This window comes from Podarcis vaucheri (genome assembly GCF_965113315.1).
Source record: "Podarcis vaucheri genome assembly, chromosome: Z".
NCBI lineage: Eukaryota > Metazoa > Chordata > Lepidosauria > Squamata > Lacertidae > Podarcis > Podarcis vaucheri.
Window position 1 is genome coordinate 35857205 of NC_138758.1, and position 27946 is coordinate 35885150.

General features: G+C 44.3%; 1 protein-coding gene across 2 annotated transcripts; it reads right to left on the minus strand.

Annotated features, from left to right (window-relative positions):
* Window positions 1-96: 96 nt before the first annotated feature.
* On the minus strand, window positions 97-27839 carry TBC1D13 (TBC1 domain family member 13). Of its 2 annotated transcripts, XM_082208001.1 has the most exons (12): window positions 27619-27839; window positions 19442-19515; window positions 16457-16497; window positions 13829-13890; window positions 12665-12764; window positions 12306-12388; window positions 12011-12170; window positions 11142-11352; window positions 10204-10367; window positions 8434-8594; window positions 6706-6763; window positions 97-4483 (listed from the first exon to the last, which is right to left on the minus strand). In XM_082208001.1, exons 1-12 carry the CDS (start codon window positions 27639-27641, stop codon window positions 4418-4420), a joined length of 1203 nt encoding a protein of 400 aa, XP_082064127.1. In that variant the 5' UTR covers window positions 27642-27839; the 3' UTR covers window positions 97-4417. The 2 variants fall into 2 exon arrangements, with proteins under 2 accessions (XP_082064127.1, XP_082064128.1); XM_082208002.1 differs by lacking the exon at window positions 16457-16497 and having other exon boundaries at window positions 27619-27836.
* Between the last annotated feature and the right edge of the window lie 107 nt (window positions 27840-27946).

A 27946-nucleotide genomic window follows, 5' to 3' on the forward strand; every position in this document is an offset into this window, starting at 1 on the left:
AAACTCATTTGCCACATCCTGCCTCCTTCATTTTAACACCAGTCACTTCCACCCTTATGGTTACTGTCAGGAGAGGGTAAAAAAATCAAGTCAAGATTTACAAAGGTTCATGTTTATTTTTTTGAGGGGGCAGGGGAAATCAAGAGGGAGGCCACACTGATGAAAACAGAATTCGTAACAGTATTGTAGGTGGTCCAGTATACAGAAATAAAGACATTACTACTGGGCTACTACAGAACACGCACTAACCCCAGAACCATTTTTTGTGTGGTTCATGCTCCAAACTTCCCAAAAGGCAATTAAAAAGAAAAAGTCTGAGGAAGATAATGGAAAAATACAATGTAGAAGAATGGGGGGGTAGGTGGATGGGAGAACATTCTGTATCTGACAATCAGCTCCTTACCCTGTGTCACTTAAAAAATAATAATCTAGGCACCTTATCTGTAATGAGAGAAATCCTTAGTGCATTTAATGGACATACAGTGGGAACTCCTGTGTATAGCAGATCCCAGTAGGGCTTGCTGTCAGTGACGACAGCGAGCCCTTCTTACAAAGGAACACAATCAGCTTATTTTCAATGCCCCTTATTTTCATTCTTACCTGTGCCAGAGCTGACATCAGCTGTGGTGGGGCAGATAAATGTAGTTTGGGTGGAAATGTCCCTGTAGGCCAAACTGGGATCTGTTCCAGGTCTAGCAAAGCCTGTGCATGAGAGGTTCTCTACTCCTACTATACATACTCAGCAGAACGTTGCAGCTTCTCTCAAAAACAGTTTCCCCTTTCCACGTTAGTGAGCCGAGAGGCCAAGCCTGTACCATTTCATTGAGCATTTCCACATAAACTAAATGCTTGTGAGCACATATTTCAGTCAGATTTCTCTCTGTGTTACCATTGGCTTCATTTAATCCACAATTTTTCTGCAAAACGTCATATGTAATTTTGAAAAAATAAAAATAAATGCAGACGCCAAGGCCCAAACTCCCACAGGTAACAGAAAACTATCACCTTCCTTTTTTTAGAATATTAGAGAACTCATCTCAGAAACTGCATAAAGTTCTACTTAAAGAGTTTTTTTAACATCCAGAATTTGCTAACTGCCAAATATGCAAGCCGAGACCAAGAAACTAAGCATGCTACTCATAACAGGCTATCACTTAGGTCTCTTCACTGAGACAAAATCCACACAGGGAGATGTGGTAAGAGTTCCAAGGTGGCTGGAAATATGCCAGTGGCATTTATTTATTTTTGCAAATGCTCTATGTGACTAATTTCTGCAAGCAGAACAGGGAAAAGAAAACTCTATAATATCTCTCCCTCTCCCACCAATGCACTAGTTTTTTTCCTTCACATGAAACAGCATTCAGAAATGGCATTTTCTACCTGCAGTCCACATTGGCATGGTGGTCTACTTGACACATCATTCTGGCACATAGTAACGATAATAATAATGTCATTATTTGTACCCCTCTCAATGGACTGTAAACTAGGATCCAGTTCAGGGAAGGGGAATTCTGTGGCCTTCCAGATATCCCTGGACTACAACTCCCATAACCCCTGATTGTAGGGTCACATGCTGGCCAGGGCTCATGGGAGTTGGGAGTCCAACAACCTCTGGGAGGTTCACAGGTTCCCCATCCCTGAAGGCTTGACCAAGTTTACAATGGAAGCTTCCTGTGGTCACCTCTTCCCTTGCCTCTCATACACATTTGGTGGTGAGTTAGGGCTGACGTTTCCTTGAGAATTCCATTCTTTGGAGAGATCGTGCTCACCCACCTCCTTGTTCCCCATAACCAACAAGCTTTATCCACACCATGGTTCCCATAAAACACATTCCTCTCAATGAGATCAGGACATCATTTTATCCAGAAATCTCTCCAGTTTATCCAGGGCACCCACTCTAGTCTTGTGTAAACACCACTGTAAGACAAATCTGCTTATATGCAGAGAAAGAGGTTAAGATTTAGATGTCTGTGAAGGGGTCTGACTCCCACAGGGGTCTTTTATAGACCTGTTACCATGCAGATTCTGGTTTGCTAAAAAGACAAAAAAGCACCAAGAAATTCTGCAACCTCTCCCCACCCCCCAAAAAAAAACTTCCAAAAGGCATGAACTCTGACATCTATGTCCACATCTTCACCATACGTTTAAAGCACATGACCCCACAAAGAATCCTGGAAACTGTAGTTTATCCCCTTCCCAGAGCTACCATGCTCAGCGCCTAAGAGTCTCCAGGACTCTTTGAGGCGGGCAGCAGTTCGTTTTAAACATGCTTTCAAATGTTTGGCGTGGATGTGGCATATTAATAGAGTGTCACAAATTTAGAAAACCAGCAGCTCTTCTCCCTGCCCCTGGGAAGTAACTCTTAATTATAATCAGAACAGCAGCACTATTCAGAGGAAGCAGTTGCTTCTCTTAACAGAGCCAGAGGCAGAATTGTCCCTTTTTTCTTCTAATGCAAAGATTTGAAGGCAGAATGGAAGAGCCATCTTTTCCTTTGCCTACATACTGAGAAACATGTTCTATCCTAGTGTTGTTTCTAGTAAAACAGGATTCCTGAAGCACTCCAAGAGTTTGTAAACAGAGGACAGCAGGATAAAGGTACCAGAATACCCAGAATACACAGAATATCAGAATACACTGAACCTTATACTTCCAGCTGCTCCCCAAGGCTCATCTTGTCTTCCCTCTGAGACTTGAGGCACTGCTCATGTGCTGAGCTTTTGATAAGCTTCAGAAACAGGACTTGGAACTATTCCAAACCAGTTCTGATGCAGAGCAGAATCAATGCCAACCTTTAGTGCTATAGTTTGCCCCAGAAGATGAAAACACAAGATAAAAATATAGAATCGGAAGTGTCAAGACTCAGGCTGTGTTAGATAAGGAGAGAGATAAAACTATTGCCACCTCATTTAGAAAAAGCCAGTTCTGCCAGGCTTCCTTCCTTACATAGGTAACATAAGCTACCAGTCCTATTTTGAAAAGCCTAATTTTGCTACACCCTTCTGAAAAGACATCAAGTGTCTGTAGGTGCTGTGCCATTATTAGCCTTTACACCAGGTGTGGAGGACCTGTGATACCCTCCAGATGTTCCTGAACTACAACTCTCATCCTACCTGTCCATTGGCCATGCTTGCTGGGACTGATGGGAGTGGTAGTTCATCATCTGGAGGGCCAAAGGTTCCCCACACTTGCTGGACACCTTCTTCTTGCTGTCACTCTTACCCAGATATGCTCAGGATGACAACCTTGTGGATGAACTACATCCCAGCACCACAAGCACACACGAGCCTTGCCATAATCTTTTAATTTTTCCAGGAAAACATGGGAGATACGGGCTCATTAGAAGCCACCAACTTACAGAAGGACTGACAATCTTTACCCACGCACCAAGGAGCTGGAATGAGGGATAGAAGGATTACACCAGAAACCCACAGTTGAGGAGCGACCTCAGTTCAGCACACCTAGAAGCTTGGTCTCTCTCTCTCTCTCTCTCTCTCTCTCTCTCTCTCTCACACACACACACACACACACACACACACACTGGCCTTTTGTGTCTCAAGATCTTCTGTACAGCCCAATAGCTGCTAGGGCCCTGAGCTATGTAGCAATGCTGCAGCAGGTCTGCAATCTCTCAGCAGTGGGAATAAGAGTAGGAGGGGAAAAAATAGGGCGCCCTCTCTAAGGCAGTGGGTGATAAGGCCAATCCAACTTCATTCAACAAAGCTATTGTTTTCACTGGTTAGAACTAGCTTCCAAGTACAGCCAAGATCAAAAGGGGAGGGGATCAGATAAGAGGTGAATTTGGAGAGGGCTTTGCTTGGGGAAATTCAGTGCTATATACCCATTTCCTTGAAGGAAGAAAGTCAGAGATCCATCTGGCATTTAGCTGTTGCGGGAAGGAACTGAACAGAATAGGGTTTAACAAGTAGAAGCAGAGTCCAGCAACTCCCCACAGAAGAAAGTAGCCAAGGTTTGAAATATGGTAGTTCTCTCCTCATACGGCTAAATTCCACTGGTGCCTGTCCTGTCTGTATCCCAAAAAGGTTTTGTGTGTGTGCGCGCATTAAGTGCCCTGCAGCAGTAATGCCCCTCGATATTCTTCATTCCATAATAACAGGGAAACAGGTGTTTCCATCTCCCTGTCTGGAGTCATTTAACAGAGAAATACAAAATTGAAAAGGGAATAGGTCACTTGATGTGGAATCATTTCAGCAGGTGAGATTCAAGAAATGTTAAGAGTGCAGGGCTCAGCAAAACTGAAAGTCACTCTCTTGTGAATTAATAGAGCGGGGAGAAGCCTCCCCTGGGGCAGAGAGCCAGGACACAAGTCAGGCCCCTGATTAGAGGCAGAAGTAGGAGCTTTCAGCAATGGACTCCACCTCCAGGTACCTGCAGAGACTCTCTCTACGATCCAGGGCTATTTGGAGTCTTGAAGATCTTTTGCCTTCTTCAAGATCAGGTGAACATCAGAGATGGGGTAATCCTGCATGAAAAGAAAAGAGCAAAAATCTAAAGGGCAGAGCTTGAATTCCCCACCCCAAATATGGCAGTTTTATTTCTTAGACAAACACTGAGGGACATGGTCACTCAGTGCCATCACTATACGCAAATGCCTTGCTCATTAAAGACCATAAAGAACCATTATTCTCAGCAATGATGGAACTCACATAATACTTTTATTATTATTTATCTTAATTATCTGTAAAGGGAATATCTGTTATGAATTAATACTTTATTATCCCCTTGGAGCTGCGCCTTTGTACCTTTGGTCCTTCCAGAGCATGATGCTCAATGGTTTAAAATTTTAATTCTTTGTTTTTGTTTCTTTTCTTTTGGTTAACATATCAGTAAAATTAAAAAAGAAACAATGGGTGAAAAAATAACCTGAATTGTGGGGGTGAGGATTTGTTGTAGAGTGAGGGAGACTGGACATTCCACTGGCTGGAATCACCCACGTGACTAATAAGGGCAAAGGCTTCACTCAGCAGGAGTAAAACAAACATCCCTTTTCTGGTGGGTTTTCGTTTTATTCAAAATGACACGAAGGATGAACATCTTATCACACCCCAAAAATCTGCTGCCAGAAAAAAACTATTTTTGGGGGCGATTGCATATTCGGTCATTTTAAGCCTTTCTAAGTTTTTTATGTTGTATTTTAAATCATTGTAAACTGCCCTGGGACCTCAGGATGAAGGGCAAGTAATAAAGTAACAAAAAAGCACGACAACTTGTTGTCGCTGCCAAACATGGGAGGCCCCGTCAGAATCGGTGTTCCATTGGCTTTTGAAGACACGCCTGTTTACACAGGCATTCCCTTGGTCCCTTGTATTAATTGCCTTAACAGGAAACGTTTTATTGCACATTTTAATCATGGTCATTTATAGTTGTATGTATTTAATGGAACTGGTTTTTTCTGCACTTTAACAGTGGTGCCATGTTGCAATTCCTATTTTTCATTTTTTTCCAAATTGCTTTTTATTTAGTTGTCGTTCATTATACAATTGCACATTTCTAACGATCTTTACATTACATTCAAGTTATAACCATTTTCAATATCATATCTTTTCCTGTCCCTGTGACTTCCCACCACCACGCTGCCGCTTCTTCTACTTACATTTCTTTTTCTATTGTGAATATTGTTTTTGTTTTCTTCCATAAAGCAATTATCTATCCATATTTTATTTAATCAATAAATTTCATCAATCCAATAAATTTTGGAACAATGTTTTATCATATATTCTTCCACTTTCCCATTCTTTCCTAAGTTTCTGATTTGATGTCTGATATAATTGGCCAAGATGACAGCAGCTATATATTCACATAGTTTATTTTGCCAATCAGCTTTTGATGGGACTGTTTCCCCTTTCCAATTTTTGGCTATTAATATTCTGGCAGCAGCTGTGGCATATAAAAAAACCTTTTTTCTTATCCTTAGGGATGTCTACTGATAAGATACCTAATAGGAACACCTGGTTTTTTCTCGATATTTTAAACATCTTTTTCAATTTGTCATGTACAATACACCAGAATTATTTCTTTCACATTCCTACCATACATGGTACATCATTCCTTCGGCCATATTACATCTCCAGCAAGTGTTACATTTTAATTTATAGATCTTAACTAATTTGCTCCCTAATGCAATTCCTTTTATTTCTTGTTCATTTCTTATATCCACATTGAGTATCTCCAAAACCAGGATGAATGATTCTTTATGTTTTGTAAATGGCCGAGAAACCTTATGGGTGTAGTACATATAAGCAACAACCAATTTGCGTGGGGATTATGTTTGTATACCCCGCTCTCCATAAGCCCACGCTGCCCTTTTGTGCCTATGCCCCCCTTTTCAGTCCACTCCCAGGTTGCGGTGGATGCACGCAGAATGGTCATTGCCTGTACATACATACACACATACATACATACAAGTTGTATCCAACTGAGTTCTCATCTGTACTACCCCCCTGAATACTTGTCACTGGGAACTGCAAGTGGGTAGAGTGTTGCTGTTGCACTCAGGACCTGCTTGCGGGTTTCCCATTGGGACATCTGGTTGGCCGCTGTGAGAACAGGATGCTGGGCCAGATGGGCCTCTTTTTATGTCCTCTCTAGTGGTTGCCCACCTTAGCTTACTAATCAAAGCATGGAGGTGGACAAGGTAGTGACTAGAGGCAGTACAACTGAAGAACTTCCCCTACTGCATTTTACCTGTAGAAGTCGCATATTCAGAGTAAAATCTCCTTCTAGTAATTGGTCCCGAATGAGCCTGGAAGAGAGGGGGAGAAAGAAATGATCAAAGTACAGTCATACCTCGGGTTACAAATGCTTCAGGTTGCATTTTTTCAGGTTACTAAATCACGCTTTGTGCACGTGCAGAAGCGCTGAATCGCAACCCGTGCGTGCGCAGACGCGCTGCTGCAGGTTGTGAACATGCATCCTGCATGGATCACGTTCACAACCCCGAGCGCCCACTGTACCCGTGCTTTGTTAACAGGATGCATTGAGATGTTAACATGATCCCTAACAACCCTCAGCAAACTACAGCTTCCAGAATTCTATGGGAGGGATAGAGCCATGACTGTTTATAAAGTGGTATAATAACTGCTTTAAATGCATAATGCGGCTGGGGCCTATGTAAGAAATCAAAGAAGCAATAAAAATACAACTAAAAATCATTCTGCACCTAGCAACGGCACATTACAATTGCTACAGCTGGCCAAAAAATCACTGTGGTTGACCAAGACCCTCGGTGATTTTCAAGTGGTCCATGGATGAGAAGAGTTTGGGAACCACAGTTCCAAGTGGACCCTTGGAGCATGGAAAAGGCAAAGGGCTGGCTGGGAAGGGCACAGCCCGTAGCATGTAGCATATTGAGGCCTCTCTTCCCCAAACCTGCCTAACTCCTGATGCTACATTCAGCTGGGATCAGTTGTACAGTCATACCTCGGATTAAATGTGCTTCGGGATTAATATTTTCGGGTTGTGCTCCACGGCGACCCGGAAATAACGGAGTGCATTACTTCCGGGTTTTGCCACTCGTGCATGCGCAGACGCTCAAGATGACGTCACATGCATGTGCAGAGCGTTTGCTTCAGGATGCGAATGCGGCTCTGGAACGGATCCCGTTCGCATCCACAGGTACCACTATACTAGGAAGCTTTCCGGTAGCAGCTCCCTGGTGGGGTTAACAGGGCTCTCTTGGTGCCAACCAGTTGATGGACATATCTGAAAGCCATTTGCAAATGGTTTTGAATACAAATAGCTCATGAAAGGACTGGCTCTCAGTGCAGATCAGCGCCAACAGCCACCTCTCTTTTAAATTGAGCTCTCAGCGTTCATCAGGTGATCAGCGTTGTCAGGCAGTTTTCAAAGGGACTCAGCAAGCCTTTCCCCATTTGTCACCTGTCAACAGGTGGGCACCCGCAACCCATCTGCCAAAGTTGGCCCATGGGGGCGGGGAGAGAGGCCAGGATGGTATTTAATTCACTTGTTCCATCTGTACAAGGATTTCTGCTTGCACAACAGAAACCCCCAGATTTAAGCAGCACATGGGGGAAGAAAAAGGGGGAAACATTCTATTGTGCAAGTAGAAATCCTTGCACTGATAAGGACATTCATATAGAACCATTTCTGATACAACACCTTTTCCTACCCTGACCTACAAACTCACAAGCAGACAATGAAGGTGGCAGCCATCCATGCATCCTTCTTTTCTCTCCAGAGGAGAGGCTACCTCTGGACACATATTCCAGAGTTAAGCTACCTCTGGACACACAGACTCTTTACAGCTATACTGCATAATGGCCACAGACAGACCTGACCTCCTATGCGAGTTGCTCTGTTTCTTTGAAAAAAGAGAATTAGTTTGCCACAGCCATCACCATGATGGTATGGCGATCCATGTGGGGCATTGCCAACAGTTGTGCTGGAACTCACATCAACATGGCGCAGCAGACTAGCAGCAGGAAGTCAAAACGGTTGTCGTCAGCAAAGAGAGAATCCCAGATGCGGATGACATCTGGCAACAGAAACTCCTGAGACAGCAGCAGCGTTAGCCAGCGGAAGGTGAAAAACTGGGGCTTGATGTTCTGCTCTTGCTGGCGGGGGAGAGACAAAAGCATTATTTCAGACCATTTCTTTAAAAGTGTGTGTGCAGGGGGACTAGGGACTGGAGATATCTGCTCCAGTTCCCTTGATACCTGGGGGAGAGGGAACTTAAGAAGTTTCCTTTGTATCAGAGCATGTAGTCAGAGTATTGGGTCCATCTATCTGAGTACTGTCTACATTGACTAGCAGTGGCTCTCCAGGGCTTCAGCCAGGGAGTCTTTCCCAGCCCTGCCTGGAGATGCCGGGGATTGAACCTCAGACCTCCCGCATGCAAGGCAGATGCTCTGCCACTGAGCTGTGGCCCACAAGCAAGCGGAGGGATCAGATCTACGGTTCTTCCTCTTAACCACAAAGATTCCAATCTCTGAACTGAGAGCTGAGTTAAATAGGGACATTTTGGGGAGCAAAACTGAGCCTACTAAAAAGCTCTTGCTGGTCCTCTTTTCATTTCCTTAACCAAACCTACAAGGTACCGTAATTTTCGCTATTTTCGCTCTATAGGACGCACTGGACCATAGGAGGGGGAGAACGGGGGGGGGGGGGAATTCTCCTCCTCTATGCTCAGCGCCCCTTCAGTGAAGCGGCAGGAGAAATGGAGCCCCTTCCATTTCTCCTCCCACTTTGCTGAAGGGGCGCTGTGCAGCTCTCCCTCTCTGCTGAAGCCAGGAGTGTCTTGCTCTCCCAGCTTCAGCAAAATGAACCCGAAGCCTTTGGAGCGCATCGCGAGTTCCCGCTGCGCTCCGAAGGCTTCAGGCAGCTATCCCTGAAGCCTGGAGAGCGAGAGGGCTTCAGTGAAAGCAACGCGAAGCCAAGGAGCGCGGAGGGAGCGCTCCCTCTGTGCTTCGGAGGGTTCGTGTTGCCTTCGCTGAAGCCAAGGAGCCTGCAGTCGCTCCATAGGACGCACACACATTTCCCCTTAATTTTTGGAGGGGAAAAAGTGTGTCCTATAGAGCGAAAAATACGGTAGATAAATTCTCTGCAAGTTTAAGTTACTGTTCAGCAGACATTTAAGTTTCAATTAGCATCTATACCTCTCTGGAGGATTTTTGATTCAAGAAGTTTCCTTCCCCCTTCCAAGTCTTTTGAGAAAAATAAAAATTGCTACAGATCACCAGAGCTATTCTTTGCAAAGGAACAAGTAACCATTGGGTTCATTCAAATGACTTATTTATTTCACTTATATACCACCTTTTCCTCCAAGGAGTTCCATCGTTCTCCCTCTCCTCATTTAATCTCCACAACAACCCTGAGGTAGGTTAGGCTGAGAGGTACAGACTGGCCCAAGGTCCCCAGTGAGTTTCATAGCCAAGTAGAGATTTGAACCCTGGTTTATATTAAGTGTTTCTGTTTCAAAATTCTGCTGCCCCTGCTCACCAATTCCCCCTCTCGTTACAGCTCATCCACCCTCTCGTGTCTATCCCCTGACAGTTTTAAAGGGGCAGGTGCTTCAGAGAGCAGTTGGTCCTTTTTATGTATGTAGGAAGATATACCACTTAATGCTATGATGGATGATCCCTTCATTAAGGATGCTTCCCATACACACCCACCAAGGCTTCCTAGGACTTTGTTTGAAGGCCACTGTGGAACAATATTCCTTACCAGTTTCATGTAGAGCTCCACATCTTTCTCTTTCAAGGTAGAGTACACCTTCTCCATTTTGTAGGTGATGCCACACTGAGAGTCATCCAGACTCTTGATGAAGTTATCCCTGATCTCAGACATGAGGTTAGTGAAACAAAAGAAGGTATCTGCTTCTGCGTGTTCTATAGCGGGGGGATAAGGAAGATACCATCAGCATTGTTATCAAGACCACAAGCCAGGAAGTGACCTGCTTTGCACGTTTCTTGGATCTCAGCAAGTTACAACGCAGTATTACAGTCAAGTCAACCCAAAGCTATGGTTTGTTCAACAAGCCACAAGTTGCCCCATAGAGAAACAAACCAAGGTTTGTTGAATGATGCAGTCATCAATCAGGGGCTGCTCCAATCAAAAATTCTATACAGAATGGGAATGCATAGGGAAATACATGAAGAAATATGGTGTTAAAGCAGAACTCTTAATAGGCAATTGTTAAGTGTGTAAGGACAAAAGAAGTAATTATAATTTAACAGTTTTCATGTTTTTCTATTTTGTTAAAGCAACTAGAAAAAAATATTATGATGGGAAGATCTCACACAGGTAAAGGGAAACAGTGGGGAGGAGGGGAGGGTTAGGTTGAATTTGGGAAATAAAATAATATATGGGACAGCAAAGGATATAATAGATTCTTATAGAATAATAATATATTGTAAACAGAATAGAAGTTCAAAAGGGGAAGTAAATGTATTTTTAGTATTTTAGTTATTGTAATAGTTATTATTATTTCTTATCGGTAGAAGCCAATGTTAATTTAGGCTTCTTCAATTTGCTATCTGTATAATTTTCTTAAGTCGATAAAAAAAAGAAAAAGGGGGGAACACCAGGGTTTGTTGAACATTCAACATTACAATATTTGAGAACTGGACAGTATGTTTAAGAAGGGCATGTGCTCTTCTTACTTTTCCATTCGTTGTTGGGGTCTGTAGCAAACGTGTAGTAAAGAGGTCCTACGATTTCATTCATCCCTTGGACGTAGGCTATCCCCGGATTCAGTTTAGCATAGATGAAGAGGATTCGTTCTACGACCTCCCAGTGAGCCTCGCAGCCATTGGGCAGAACCTCATACTCGTTCAGCGAGTTAGAGGCCAGTGTTTTCAGAGGAGAACTTACCTAAGAAATCAAAGGAAGGAGAACAACATACGAAACCATTTGCGGATACCAGATCTGGAGCAAATGGAGCCTCCGTTATTTCCATCACTTACATCCCACCTTTTGAAATAGCACACAACATGCTTATAACAAAATCACCACACTCCTAAAACCAAATAATATCAATCAACTTATTCTATATGCCTCTATATTCATAACCTTGCCCAAGAATTGGAACATGATGAGTGATTACTCATATCCTCACTGTTCCATTTATTTTACTGTATATTTATTTACTTTGTTTCGAAAATATTTTGTACTTTGTCTCTCTTGCTATTTCATATTGTTAAAATTTCAATTATACACACAAACACCTCAGAAGTTCATGTTCATACAGGAGAAGATGGGACTTGAGATATCTTGGCCTTTTAAAGTCAAGACCATCATTTTGAATTAGGCCTCAAAACTAGCTGGAAGCTAGTCTGGTAGCCGCATGTCCCTACTTTAGAAAGGACCGACCTCTATTTGAAGGCATTTTCTATTTCAGTGTTTTTTTAACCCTGGGTCTCCAGATGTTGGACTGCAACTCCCATCATTCCTGAATGCTGGCCAAACTGGCTATGGATGATGGGGGCTGTAGTCCAACAATAACAAAAATACACAACTCTCTTTCTCTTACGTTTGTGACGCCACTCCGGTTTCGTGCCACTGTCTGTGACTTGAGCGTTGTCTGCTCCACTCGCTTCCGGAGGGTCTCAAAATCATTCAGGGGGTCCAGGATCAACAGGCAGGGGTATTCGGTCATGCTCTGGAAGAATGCCATGTCAGGATACAGCCTCCTGGGTGAAATAATTATTCATTGGGCTTGTAAAAACGACAAGCAAAGCACCATGGCGAAAAGGGAGCCGTCCCAAAGCAGATTAAGCTTTGGCGGTGGGCTTCCCACACCCCCTACACTCAGCGTCTTCACATACCTGACATCCTTGTCTATCTGCAGCAGCACTTCGTTGTCCTTGAAGTAAGTGTTCCATCTGCTATCAGGGTTTGGATTCAGTGGCTTTATGGAAGAGTTTAAGACAAGAAGCCAAATTGAGAGTAAGAAAGGCCTTCAGACGCTAAAGCAGGGCTTCTAAGAACTTAAGGAGAGCCTTGCAGGATCAGACTACAGGCCCAGCTAGCTCACAGTTGCCAAACAGATGCCTCTCTGGGAAGCCTGCAAGCAGCACTTGAGCACAACCACAATCTTCCCACCTACAGTTCCCAGCAACAGGTATTATTCAGAGGCATACTGCCTCTGACCATGGTTTAGCCTTACTGTTGATGCTGCACTTACATGATCCTCCATGGTCACATCTTCTCTAGAGACTCCGAGGTTGGCTTTGGCTATTCCAGGCTGTATAATCATTTCCTTCAAAAACTGGGTATACAATTCTCTTCAACAGGGAGGGAGAAGGAATTATATGTTAGGAACCAGGTTTAAACCCAAATACCCACCGGCACCACCCACAGTTAGTGTGCAGCCCCAGATTACCCCAGAAGGTCCATGATGCGATGCCCAACCCTGCTGTACAGTAAAAGAGGGAAAAGAGAAAGTTGCATCAATGACGCAAAATTGATTGTAGGCTCTTCTGGTATTCAGTATTCTTAAAGGTAAAGGGACCCCTGACCATTAGGTCCAGTAGTGGCCGACTCTGGGGTTGCGGTGCTCATCTCGCTTTATTGGCTGAGGAAGCCGGCGTACAGCTTCCGGGTCATGTGGCCAGCATGACTAAGCTGCTTCTGGCAAACCAGAGCAGCGCACGGAAACGCCGTTTACCTTCCTGCTGGAGCGGTACCTATTTATCTACTTGCACTTTGATGTGCTTTCGAACTGCTAGGTTGGCAGGAGCAGGGACCGAGCAACGGGAGCTCACCCCGTCGTGGGGATTCGAACTGCCGACCTTCTGATCGGCAAGTCCTAGGCTCTGTGGTTTAACCCACAGTGCCACCCGCGTCCCACTCAGTATTCTTAGATATGCTTTAAATTAACATAGAAAGTGCCAAGCTTTATTCTTACGTTTTCTCTTGCTATCCAAATGTCATTGTTCTAATCTGACTGGAGTATCTAGTTTAAGTTCTGTTTTGTGTTTTGTTTTTTTTAAAAAAAATAGAGTTGGAAGCTTTAATTAGAAGATCAAATCACAGTGAATTTAGTTTAATTCAGGTAATTTTTATTTATTTTTTTAAAAGGCTTTTTCATTGCTGATCTGTTGCTATTATCAGCAACTAAAAAAAGGAAAAAGTATGGCCCTCAGTCCTAACAATCCGCAGTATGAAATTACCACAGTGGACATTCCAGTAGAGAAGCAAGTGCAAGGGTATTTGAATTAATACTTATAGAATCAAACACTGCAGCATTGGCTGCTATTGTGAAGTCAAGAGAGATTGATCTTAAAGAATAGTAGTGATATAAAGGCCATAAAAAGGGGGATGAAGGACCCAGAAAAGATAAATTTACCTCTGCTTCTGCAAAACAGAGCTCCATAAGGTTCTCTCCACGGGAAGGTAGTTCAAGAGGATCTGTATAAAGAGAGCAGGATGACTATAAGGGCCTTATATTATTGAGCAGCAGTTATTTAGCTAAATGTTTCTGGCTACCTGTTTTTCTAGAGCACAATAATCTTAAAGGAATCCAGCTCAATATACCCATGGGGTAAAAGTGTTCTCACATAATCACATTTCTCCCATCTGTCAAATGGGAATTTGCTGCAAGGATCAACCTATTATTTATTCATTTATTAAGTTTATATCCCGCCTTTCCTTCCAGAAGGAGCCTACGATGGCAAATACATGAACAAGACAATTAAAAGCATACCTAAAAACAATCACATATACTATCATAGTTAATAATTTCAAGGTTTCTGGGAACAGCCACTTTCAGCTATCAAATCCCTAGCTGAACAAATGGAAGAATGGCAGACGCAATTGGTAGACTACATGGAGTTGGCTGAAATGACTGGCAGAATTCGAGACTTGGGAGAAGAGACAGTGGAAGAGGACTGGAAAAAGTTTAAGGACTATTTACAAAAACATTATAAGTTGTATGAATGTTAAGAAAATGCACAATAGAAAACAACATGGCATCAGCAATTTAGTTGAAAGATATTATGAGAATAAGTGATGTTTAAGAAAAAGATGAAATTTGAAGCAATATTATGTTTATACTAAGCAGTTCATAGACCAAATGTTTATTCGGCTTTACGCCCATCATAAAGCACAACACACAAAACAAATCAAATAAAACAGCGGTCTCGTACAAGCCACAAGTAATATAACACAATTCACATCTCACAAGGACAAATATTGGCAATTCAAAAGGAAAATTTAAGATTAAGATTAAAAATTTAGACACTACACTAAAATCAATATCTGATGTCATTATCGAAAATTCTTATAACTATCAATAATCAGCTAACATTCCATTCCGTCTCTTGTACGAGAGGACGGCTGTTAGGAATTTAGCAACCTGTAGGGTAATATAAGGATCCACATCTTGAAGAACCCAGGCAAGCTGTAGGTCTACTGGTTTGTCAGCCATGTGCTGGATTATGGAGTTTAGTATACTAGCACGAACTGAACTGTACATAGGGCAGATAAACATAACATGATGTAGAGATTCAGATGTTTTCATTTCACAAGCACACATTGAAGGTACTTGGCCCTTAGTGAATCTATGTCTCAGCACGTTTGTTGGAAAAACATTGAACCTAGCTCTAATGAAGGCATATCGGTGAGATGCGGCCATAAGCGATGTTAAGTAGGACGGAGCACGGTAGATAGGGGTTATGCCGAGATTTAACGGTGAGCAGGCTCCACCACCAGCTAAGAAATTTTGGTATAGCTCCACATCATCCAGCCTTTGATTTATACACCTTTTTGCCACGTTTAGATCCAGTTTGAGCAATTCAGTGGGCGAGATCTCATAGGACAGCAATTTGGCATGGATTTTTCCTGACCACAAATTTGTGAAGTCATCCCGCCACATGCATTGAATGAGGTAGTGGTTCGGGAGTTTATGCCATAGGGATATCCAATAAATCAAAACTCTCCTCCATAAAACTAACTCGACTGTGGGGATCTTCATTTCTAAGCGAATAGCCGCATTACTTACGCATGTTGGTAGTTTTAAAAGTCGGCGTAAGAATTGGCTTTGAAGCGACTCTAAGGGTGAGAGGTTTGCAAAGGCAGCCCATAAAGGTGCAGCATAGGCCATTGTGGCCATCACTTTGATGCTATACACTTTCAAGGCCGCAGGGATGTATAAGGCCCCCTCAGAGTAGAAAAAACGGAGGAGGGAGTGTGTTAGGGCTTTTGTCTTGTTTTGAAGATATTCAACGTGTGCTTTCCACCCTAAATTATATTGAAAATAAATTCCTAAATATTTAAATTTATGTACTTGTTCAATTTTCGTGCCCTCCAATTTCCATGAATATAATTTTCGACTCCTTGAAAATATCAGTACTTTGGACTTGGTGTGGTTGATAGACAGATGATTAGAATGGCAATATGACTAAGCAGTTAAGCACTTGACAAAAATATTTAAAGTCTGAGACATAATATTCGAGAATTACAAAATAAGAATTGAAACAAGGCAATAAATTGCTGTTTATAACTTTATTATCGAGAATGCAGGAAAGGGAGCTGTGAGGAAGTCCAAAGGTTATGGAAATATGATTTATGGATAGTGGTTTTCGTTGTATCTTTTCTATTCTATGTTTATTTTTTTGTTTTTCTCTGTTGTTTTTTTATTGTTATTTCTTGGTGATGGTATTTTATATGCCTGGTGATTTTTTTTGGTTAAAAATTTGCAATAAATATCTTTTATAAAAAAAAAAAACACAAATCCCTAGCTGAACAAGAATGCTTTTCTAAATTCCTCCTGAAAGTTTTAACTAGGGAGACGGATCCCACCAGGGAGGGCATTCCACAAATTGGGAACCATAACCGAGAAGGCTCTGTGTTTGTAAAGCACTTAGGAGCTCTGCCTAAGTGGATACAGTATGATTTGAAAACATCACCCCAACCTCTTAAGCCTGTACAAAACACCAAGAGAAGACTCAGGTTCCTCGTCAAAAAAAACCCCTACCTTCCAGCACAGACAGCGCAAGCCACCTTCAAAGGGAATCCCTGTGAAACAAGAAAAAACAGGACCACTGAAATTAAGCGTTGCTGCCTTTCTCCACCAAGTGCCTGACTTTCATCCTCATGCCTAGATTTCCCTTCTCTCAGTTCAGAGGGGAAATGTGACACTCCGAAGATAAGAATCTAAGAAGAGCCTGGCTGCTGGACCAGGTCAAAGATCCATCCAGTTCTCGCAGTGGCCAACCAGACGCCCTAATGTGGAAGTCTGCAAGCAAAAGCTGAGAGCAGCAGAAACTCTCCCCACTTGTGATTCCCAGCAACCGGTATTCAGAGGCATCCTGCCTTCGGACAGTGGGGGCCAGCGGCGTAGCGTGAGTTGTCAGCACCCGGGGCAACGCAAGTAATTTGCGCCCCCTAACCCGGGGCAAGGCAAGTAATTTGCGCCCCCCCAACCCCTAACCTGCGAGTTGCCGCTGGCGCTGCCGCACAAACAACGCTGCTTGCCCGGAGGAGGATGGAGGCAGAAGCAGCCGCCGCCTGTGGCTGGGCCGAGGGGATGGCGGCGGCGGCAGGGTGCAGAGGCTGCCCGTGCCCGGCGTCGGTGGCGGCGTCGGCGCTGCTGCAGCGGCTGCTCCTCCTGCGAGCAGTGAGCGGAGCGCAGCCACAGCGACGGTGGGGCGCGCGCGCGCGCTAGGGCGCAAGGCTGGCGGTGGCGGCGGGGAGCCCGGCGGAGGAAGGAACTTGTCCCTTCCGTCTGGACTCACGCCCCCCCAGATGTTGCGCCCGGTGCAGCTGGCACCCCTGGCACCCCCCACGCTACGCCACTGGTGGGGGCAGAGCATAGGAAGCATAACCGTATACTCCATGAACAGGCAAAGAAGTAACAAATAGAGAAACAGAAAAAGGGAAATAAACAAGTAAAGAAGGGAGGCATCCAGCAGCTTCTCCTTCACCAAGTGTGTGTGTGTGTGTGTTCTATTTCCTCCAGTATTCTCTACCTGTTGTTTTTTTTTAACTGGTAAAGGTACCCCTGCCCGTACGGGCCAGTCATGACCGACTCTGGGGTTGTGCGCTCATCTCGCTCTAGAGGCCGGGAGCCGGCGCTGTCCAAAGACACTTCCGGGTCACGTGGCCAGTGTGACGAAGCTGCATCTGGCGAGCCAGCACCAGCGCTGCACACGGAAACGCCGTTTAGCTTCCCGCTAGGTAAGCGGTCCCTATTTATCCACTTGCACTTAGGGGTGCTTTCGAACTGCTAGGTGGGCAGGAGCTGGGACCGAATGGCAGGAGCTCACCCCGCCACGGGGATTCGAACCGCCGACCTTACGATCAGCAAGTCCTAGGCACTGAGGTTTTACCCACAGCGCCACCCGCATCCCTTTTTAACTGGACCTTAGTCTAATTTTTATGCTTACATCCCACTTTTTCTCCATGGAATTCAAGAAGGCACACATGGTTCTCCTTCCCATTTTATCCCACCAATTGGAACCTTGGTCTCCCAGATCCCAGACAAACACTGTAATCACAGGATCACATTGGCTCTTTAGCACATTTCTCTGTTTCATCCTCCTAACAACGCTGAGAGGTAGGCAAGGCAGAGAAAAAGAGAGTCAGAGACAGAAAGACAGAGAGAGCAACAGAGATGTCCGATTAGGGTTTTGAAGCTGGGTTGGCCTATGCCAAATCTAATAAACTAGCCATGAGACTAGCGGTCTGAGAACAGGATACTGTATTAGACGTGCCATTGGCCTGATTCAGCAGGCTCTTCTTCTGTTCTTTTTTAAGCACACAAATCTCAAGACAAGCAACATTTACACATCTACCAGTGTAAAAAGATTTTTTTAAAAAATCAGTTCCACAAGCACTTTTAAGTTTCCAAGAGTTAATATGTTTAAATATTTATAGAAATAGTAACTCAGTGACAGCCAGGTTGGCCTTTGGTTGTTTTAAACAGCAGCCAGAAGTAGATTGTGGAACCTTTTATCCAGAACATTTCAGCATTCCCTTAACTCACCGCAGGGGAAAATACAAAATGACACAGGACTGTATGCGAATACCGACCACTTGCACAGTGCTTTCAAACAAGGCAATCAATCCAAGTACAGAGGTAGCCTGTGATTCTCTTTGCAAAATGTATTATTCATAATGCAAAAAGGCAAAAAGCCCTGGGAACAGATTGTGATGTATTTAAGATGGGAATTAGAGATACGTAGGAAAAGAACAAAAACTCTATGGGTGTAGGGACCCACTTACAGACACACAATGCCCTGATGGCTAAGGGACCCACTTACAGCCCTCTGAGCATAGATCTGCCTGTTCTAGCCCTTGGTAAGGCCCAGTTGTGTTATATTTTTAATTTTCAGGATAGGAAGCTGGCTCATACCATAGCAAGCTGTGTGTTTACACTGACTGACAGTGACACGCTGACTTACACTGACTCAGACCCTTGGCCCATCCAGCTCAGCACAGTTAACACAGGCAGAAAGTGGCTCTCCAGGTTTCAGGAAGGGGGACATTCCCAGCCCTACCTAGGGATGCCATGGGGGATGCAAAGCAGATGCTCTGCACCGAGCTGCCACCTGCAGGAGTGAGTTTCACAGTTTAATTGTGACTGTGCATTGAAGGAAAAGACTGATAGTGGAGGAGAAGCAGTATTTTCAGGAAGGAAACACTTTGCTATGCCAGCAGATTCAGACAACCTTCTTCACATCACAATGCTGTTCTAGTTACATTCGTATTTACAACCACAAGGCACGACTGGTGAAAAACAGCAAGGGTTATCTCCAAATCCAGAAATGGGTTGTTATTGGTTTTTAGTTGCCTGAAGAATGCTGCTTTCACCCCTGATCAAAGCATTATTTTTTTGCTAGGCTCCATCAGTTGACGCTCATCCCACCTGGGAAGTTTCGATCACCGCCTTCGCTTTAGCCCTTGAAACTAGACCTGTGCAGATGTCAATTATGAGGGAGAATTTGCCAAAGTCACTTACCGCTGAAGCAAAGTTCACGGAGCTTCTCTAGCGAGATGTTGGCCTCACTAAGGATGTCTTGAAATTCTGCAATCCTAAAGGAAGAAGAGAAGCAGGTGATAAATGCAACAATCATCAGAAGGAAGCAATGTTAACGCAAGAATGCAACTGCATTCCAGGTTGCTGCTTGTTATTATCCAGCTCTTATATGATCTAGACATTGGGTACATGAGGTTTTTTGTTTTTTAATTCCACCAGGCCCGAATCTTACTAAGATAATGCCCAGGCTTGAATGGTGTTCAATATTACTATTACTATTTGCATCAAGGGCACCTACAATCTTAGCCAAGCCCATTGTAAACAGTCAGAGAAATGTGCCGTTCAGATAAGGACTTTTATCAGAGCAAAACGAAGCCATGAGACTATGGGGTGGGGGAAGGAAGCAGCCAGCTGCCCCTTCCAAAACTACTTAAGTTTCTTAAAAAGAACAAAAGAAGAGCCTGGTGGATCAGGCCACTGGCCCAGCTCGTCCAGCATCCAGTTTTCACAGTGGCTATGCAGGTGCTTGTGATAAACTAGCAAACAGGACTTGAGACCAAGAACCCTCTCCTCTTCCTTTGTTTTCTAGCAACTGGTATTCAAAAGCACTTGTGCCTCCAACCATGGCAGCAGAGCAAGCCATCATAGCTAGCAGCCTTTGATATCCCTCTCCTCCATGAGCTTCCCTAATCCTCTTTTAAAGCTGCCTAGGTTGGAGGTAGTGAGAGATTTTACTTTCTTGGGCTCCGTGATCACTGCAGATGGTGACAGCAGTCACGAAATTAAAAGACGCCTGCTTCTTGGGAGAAAAGCAATGACAAACCTAGACAGCATCTTAAAAAGCAGAGACATCACCCTGCCAACAAAGGTCCATATAGTTAAAACTATGGTTTTCCCAGTAGTGATGTATGGAAGTGAGAGCTGGACCATAAAGAAGGCTGATCGCCGAAGAATTGATGCTTTTGAATTATGGTGCTGGAGAAGACTCTTGAGAGTCCCATGGACTGCAAGAAGATCAAACCTATCCATTCTGAAGGAAATCAGCCCTGAGTGCTCACTGGAAGGACAGATCCTGAAGCTGAGGCTCCAATACTTTGGCCACCTCATGAGAAGAGAAGACTCCCTGGAAAAGACCCTTATGTTGGGAAAGATGGAGGGCACAAGGAGAAGGGGACGACAGAGGACGAGATGGTTGGACAGTGTTCTCGAAGCTACCAGCATGAGTTTGACCAAACTGTGGGAAGACAGGAGTGCCTGGCGTGCTCTGGTCCATGGGGTCACGAAGAGTTGGACACAACTAAACAACAACAGGTTGGGGGCCATCATTGCCACCAATATGTGGCAAAATGTGACAGCTTCTGTCTAAAGACCCATCAGTTCAAGTGTTGAACTATGAGCTGACAGAGACCAGGGTTCAAATCCCCACTAAGGTATGAAGCTCACTGGGTGTGACCTTGAGCCAGTCACCCCCTCTCTCCGCCTAACCTATCTCATAGGGTTGTTTGTGAGGATAAAATGGGGGCGAGAACCTTCAGCTCAGTCCTTCTATGGTTAAACATGACAACTGTTCCCACCCTCTACCCCCATGATTCCAAAGGCTGTTGCAGCTGATTTTTCAGCCAGCCCACCCTCTCCAGAGCAGCCTGTCTTTAAGCCACCAGTGCCTCTTGCCTCTCTCTCCCTTTGCTCCTCTGCATTTTTTACTCTGCTTTTGGTTTCTGGAGAATAGGAGAGGGGTGGATTGGTGTCCTCTGCTTCTTCCTTCTCCTACAGGCGGTCATCTGCTCCAGCCCCTCTCTGCCATCACCCCAGTGTTAGAAACTGAGATATGAAAGCTAGGAGTTAAATGGCACCTAAAACCTGGGTTATGGGCGCAATAACAGAATGTCTACATGCACTTTTTTTAATAACAAGAATACAAAGCTGAAAATGAACTGCAGCTAAAATATTATGTTCATTTTTCACGTGGTCTAGTCCGTCTCCTGCCCACCCACCCCCTAATATTTTTAAGAGGGTCTCTTCTCCAGTCTTCAGAGAGTAGATGGAAGTGGGGAGGCAGAACAAAGTCCTCCTTTCCTTCCATGTGCATAGCCAAGGGGGAGCAGGGCTATCAATAAAAACACATAGCTAACTGAGGTTTTGCCCCCCTAACAAAAGGCCTGCCCACCAAAAAACAAAACAAAACATGGCTACGCTAAAGAGCTCAGCGCTAATGAAATTCCCTGTCGCAAAATGTGCCTAGAACAATGCAAGTTTTGAACACTGCATCACCCTGTTATTTCAGATAGAGTGTGGTTTGGAAAGCCCAGATAGAGCCTTGAGTCCAATTTAGAGGAGCAAAAAAGGGTGTGAATGGATGTGTTTTTAAGCAAAATGAGCTTTGTTCAGAGTTGTGGAGGGAAGGAGTGGGGGGGTAGAGAGAAAGACTGGCAAGCATGACTGATGTGGGAAGGGAATAAAAGAAGAGTTGGGGAGGTTGCTTTGTTGTTGTTTTGACACCTATCTTTCCAAGTTTATTTCATTCTGTTTGTGGGCATTCCTTTCTTGTTTATGTAATAAGGTGCCGAAAGGCTGGCTTGGAGAGGTTTGGGGTCTCCTCTCTTCTCCCAACTCCCATTATTTAGGAGGAACTGCTAAACAATAAAAAATTAAACATAATAAGTGTTTGAATTGTGCTTGAGTGTTCAGATGCTGCAGGTACATATTCCTTAAATCCTTATGACACACCTGTCAGGTACTGAATCAAGGCTTTGAAATTGTGTTAACAAAATCATTAAACTTACTGTAAGTTAAATGTATTACATAGCAAACATGGTTTTGTTCTTATTTGATAAACAAGGTACCACCCAGAGTTACAACTTTTTAATGACAGGGTTTCTGTACCTTCGCCAGTTTGATGACAGGCAGAATTCAGAAGTCAAAACTGCTGGAACCTCCCCATTTCAGACATACAGTGATAAAATAAGCATCACATGTTGACTTGTTGTCTGATGTGCATATGCTGCAGCCCTAGGCACTCACCAGGAAAAAGATGGCAATCCTCAATTCAGAAAGTGGTACTCAATTCTCAATTGAGAGATAGCTACTTGTCTAGTAATAGCATGTTGTTGCATTTTAAAAACTCTTGAGTACACGGACACCATCAAGGGAGAAGGAGAATGATACCCACATTAATGTTTTAATATATTCTCAGATTCTGGATATTAAAAGGAAGATCTGCAAATTGCATTAACATATACATAGTTAGTTTGTCACAGTGCATGTAGGTACCCAGAATCTTTCATGTAACAGGATTTTGAAGGCTCAACTGTACAGGCAGTCCTGCAAAAAATGTTATCTTGCAAATGAAGTATTCAAAGCCATGCTGCTGGAGAGATAATGCTCAAAAATAATGAATTAGGTTGCAATCCCAATCCCATTTGCCTGGGAGTAAGCCCCATTGAATTCAGCAAGATACGTACGTACACACATACATACGTACCAGAATTCATAAATACTTATGGTTGGCCACTATTGCTGAGACTGAGCCACATTTAAGTTTGTAGTGTCCAATTAAAAACTGCTATTAAAAGTGTGATATTAAAAATGTGCCACGGAATCACAGAATAGTAGAATTGGAAGGGATCCTGACTATCAACAGGGTCAACACCTTGCACTGCAGGAACTGCAACTAAAGCATCCATGGCAGATGGCTATCCAATCCCTGCTTAAAAACCTCCAATGAAGGAGAGCCCACAACCTCCTGAGGGAGTCATTCCACCTCCAAGGAAGGAAGAAGATTCCTCCACCTAAGGCAGTCTGTTCCACAGTCAAACAGCTCTCACCATCAGAAAGTTGCTCCTTTTGTTTAGTTGGACTCTCTTGTAACTTTAAGCCATTGGTTTGGGTCCTACGCTCCAGAGCAGGCTCCTTTAGATATTTGAGCCAACAAGCTGTCTCCTTTAGATATTTGAAGGTGCCTATCATAGTCTCCTCTTTTCCAGGCTAAATATACCCAGCTCCTTCAACCATTCCTCATAAGCCTTGATTTCCAGACCTGTGATCAGGTTGGTCACCCTCCTCTGCACACATTCTAGCTTATCCATATCCTTCTTAAACTGTGGGACACAGTACTCCAGGAGTGGTCTGACCAAGGCAGATGAAAGTGGTACTATTACTTTCCTTGACCTGGACACTATACAGCCTAGACTAGCATTAACTTTTTTTCTTCTTTGCTACTGCATCACATGTTAAGCTTGTGATCCATCAAGACCCTGTAGTAAGCCAGGTGTCCCCCATGTTATATTTATTTCACTAATGTGAACTGCATGTTAGTCCACATGCCTGCCTTCTTAAAAAGGGTAAAGGGACCCCTGACCATTAGGTCCAGTCGTGACTGACTCTGGGGTTGCGGCGCACATCTCACTTTACTGGCTGAGGGAGCCGGCGTACAGCTTCCGGGTCATGTGGCCAGCATGACTAAGCCGCTTCTGACAAACCAGAGCAGTGCACGGAAATGCCGTTTACCTTCCCGCCGGAGCAGTACCTATTTATCTACTTGCACTCTGACGTGCTTTCAAACTGCTAGGTTGGCAGGAGCAAGGACCAAGCAATGGGAGCTCACCCCGTCACAGGGATTCAAACCACGACCTTCTGATCAGCAAGTCCTAGGCTCCGTGGTTTAACCCACAGCGCCACCCGCGTGCCGCCTGCCTTCTTACTTACAACCAATCAGGAAGCAGCTCTGCCTGCCACTGGCTCTGGCTCCAACTACTGGTGATCTCCCTGCCTTCCACCCCACCAGTCCCAATGCCTTCTAGCCACCACTGCTGGCCACTATCAGGAAAAAAAACCAGACAGGCCCTTCTCCTCCAGCATCCTGTTGTCACAGTTTTCAACCAGTCTCCAACCAGATGCCTGCGGGAGACCCACAAACAGGACTTGAGAACCCCTACTGTGGTCTCCAGTAATTGGTTTTCAGAAACATTTCTGATCTACAATGGGCTTTCCCCCTTGCCTTCTTTTTACCACATCCCTGACTTTTGTAGAAGACTCGATGCCTAGCAATTAGCAGAAACTGTTAAGATTCTGCAAGGAGTTGGTGCCCTTAGATGGTATTCAAGCAAACTAGTTCATGCAAATTGGTGAAAAGAATTTCATCAGTTGAAAAGACAAGATTCCCTTTTTTTTGAAGTAAAAAGCACTTGGGGGGGAGGTGTCAAGTTTGCCTGAAAGCTGCACTCTCTCTCTCTCTCCTGGAAGTTGTCTCTCTCTTCTTCATCCCACGTGTGGGGTTTAGTCAAATTTGTTTCGGAAAGGCGCTTTACACACAAGTTCTTTCCTTGTGTGTCATGCAATGTCATGACACTGCAATGTGGGGGCTAAGCATACAAACATGCCCTCATCAACAACTGACTTTGCATTTTTTGAGCATTCAGAGGGAAAATGGACCCCCTCCCTAAAAAACACACACACACAAAACCAGGAAGGAAGATGGATTGCTAAATGCTGGAGGAGCGATTTTCAAGCCACAGTGGTTTCCTTCCTTGGCACTGTAGATAACGGAGCTCTTCAGAAAACATATTTTAAAATAACCATAAAAGAAATTTAAGCAGAAACCTAAGAAGCTGCCTAGTTATACTATGCCATACCACTGGTTCATCTAGCTTGAAGGTAAAGGGACCCCTGACCATTAGGTCCAGTCGTGACCGCCTATGGGGTTGCGGCGCTCATCTCACTTTATTGGCCGAGGAAGCCGGCGTACAGCTTCCAGGTCACGTGGCCAGCATGACTAAGCTGCTTCTGGCAAACCAGAGTGGTGCACGGAAACGCTGTTTACCTTCCCGCCAGAGCGGTACCTAATTATCTACTTGCACTTTGATGTGCCTTGGAACTGCTAGGTTGGCAGGAGCGGGGACTGAGCAACGGGAGCTCACCCCATCGCGGGGATTCGAACCGCCGACCTTCTGATTGGCAAGTCCTAGGCTCTGTGGTTTAACCCACAGCGTCACCAGTACTGCGTAAACTGGCCGTGGCTCTCCAGGTAGCTCAGTTGGCAGAAGATGAGACCCTTAATTGCAGAGTTGTGGGTTCAAGCCCCATGTTGTGCAAGTCTCTTGCATTGCAGGATGTTGAACATGATGACCCTCGTGGTCCCTTGAAACTCTGCAACTCTGAGTGGTAGTGACTCTCATGGGTTTTGGACAAGGAACATTTCCAGCCCTAGCTGGAGATGCCAGCTTCTGAACATAGGACATTTTGCATGCAAAGCAGGTCCTCTACCACTATGCGATGGCATTCCCCTGAAAAAAAATGGGGTTCAGTGGAACTAGGAATAATTATAATCCATTTTTAAAAACTTGAGGGAGAATTGCCTCCCTATGGAGCTGGAATCAATCAGTTTCAAATTAAGACAACCTGGGTTTACCAGGATGATTAATCTTCTGTAGCAACAATCAATTTAGGCAAGGTGGTATCATAGCTAGCATGCCAGAACTGGACCAGGGAGACCTGGGTTCAAATCCCCATCCAACTATCAAGTTCATGCTGAGCAACCCTGAGCTAGTAACTCTCTCTAGGCCTAACCTACCTCACAGGGAATTTGTGTGTATTAAAAGGAGATAACATATACTAGTACAAGCTCCTTGAAGGTAGGTTATAAATGTGGTTTTAGTTGTGTACACACTATACTTTCAAAGCACATTTCCCCCTCTTAAATAATTCCAGGCAGTGTGGTTTGTTAAGGGTTGCTGAGAATTGTCCCTCTGAAGGATAAACTACAGTGACCACTGCCCAGAATTCTTTGAGGGAAATAATGTGACTTTACATTTTGAAAAATAAGGGTAAAGAAGATGAAGAACCAACAGGGAGGGGAGAGAGGAAGAGGGAAGGTTGCAAATGAGAGGCAGAGAGGAAAAGAAACCCCCTCAATGTTGGACAAGAGAAGGCATCCTTCTTGCAAAACAGGAAAGGGGAGGGGATTAAATATCAATAAGCATCACACTTTAAAAATACATGCAAAAGGAAAAGAAAAAAAGAGGGTTTTTTTGTGTGGGGTGGGGGATGACTCTCTATCAGCCTTTCTCAACCTGTGGATCCCCAGATGTTGCTGAACTACAACTCCCATCACCCCTAGCTAGCAACATCTGGGGACCCACAGGTTGAGAACAGCTGCAAGCAAGCACACACCAAAAAGGAAAAGCAATAACGTTTACAGAAACTTGCCACTGCAAACCTCACCTTCTCAAATCCGATAAATAATATCAGTATCTACTAAACAGCAATAAATTAAGCTTATCCATTGCAGCCGTTGGGCTCCTTTGGGGTGAAGGGCAGAACATAAGATTGAATAATAAATAAACATTTGATAAATAATAAAATGCAATGCAAGAGAGAAAGGGGGAGGCTTCTTCCAAAACAGTAGGGTGGCTCTAGCAAACAGTACCCTTTCAAAAAAGGAGGGAAAGCCATTAACGTTTGCACTGCCCATTACAAACGTCTCCCTTCCTAATTTATTTATAAATAACAAGTTCTCATTTAAAAAATGCATGCCAAAAGGTGGGGGGGTAGGTTTTTCTCTAAGAGAAAACAAATGAATAGAATGCTTTAATTTTTTTATCGTGCTGTGCTGAAAACTGTCTAAGCAAACACACACATACATCCCCCGCCGCCAAGTGGGGAACCCCAAAACATTTGGCCATTGCAAATCTCCTTTCCCGGTTCATTAATACGTATTAAATATCAATAAATATCAAACTCACCCCTTACAGACTTCTTGCAAAAAACGAATTATTATTTATTAGTTTAAAACATATATTTCCTTTAAAAGGGAAGGACGACTGGCTTTCTAAATGCAACCCCTTCCCCTCCCCAAAAACAGGAAAACACAAACATTTGCCCATTGCAAACCTCTCGCCTTCAATTCATTAACACACATTAATATATCGAGATCACCCCTTGCAATTTGCATGCAAAAAAAAGTGGGGAGGAGAAAACGTTTCCTAGTCTAAGCAAACACCCTTCCTCAAAAGGGAGAAAGCGGCGGGGCTGGAGGGGGAAGAAAGAAAAGACACGAAACAAACAAGCACACATTTGCCCACGCTTGTGCCCACTGCAAGTCCTGCCACCCTAATCTACAATAACGGCCGCTATCGCCACCATTAGTCCCGCGGGCGCCCCACCTGCTCTTGTGGAGACTCGACATGGTGAAGGCCGAACAGGAGCCTCCGCCGCCTCCTCCTCCGCCGCCTCCTCTTCTGTTCCCTTCTCCCACTCGCAGGACTCGCGGAGCCACTGGCGAGCAGCCCAGCACCAGCCAGCTCCATTCGCAGCGGGCAGAGACTCCGCCCGGCGAAGGGGAATGTGAAGATATAAATCAAGGGAGAGGAGGAGGAGGAGGTGCCCCAGGGAGGCTGGCCTGCCTAATTGGGCGGGAGGGGAAGGGGAGGTGGGCGCCGGTGTTAGTCCTCCTCAAGAGTAGACCCGCTGACAATAAGGGCTATGGCAAGC

Coding starts and splice junctions, on each gene's coding strand:
- TBC1D13 (XM_082208001.1), bottom strand. CDS start 27,641: ATGTCGAGTCTCCACAAGAGCAG. Junction 19,516..27,618: donor TCGAGTCTCCACAAGAGCAG/GTGGGGCGCCCG, acceptor TTCTTCCTTTAG/GATTGCAGAATTTCAAGACA. Junction 16,498..19,441: donor CCGTGAACTTTGCTTCAGCG/GTAAGTGACTTT, acceptor CTTGTTTCACAG/GGATTCCCTTTGAAGGTGGC.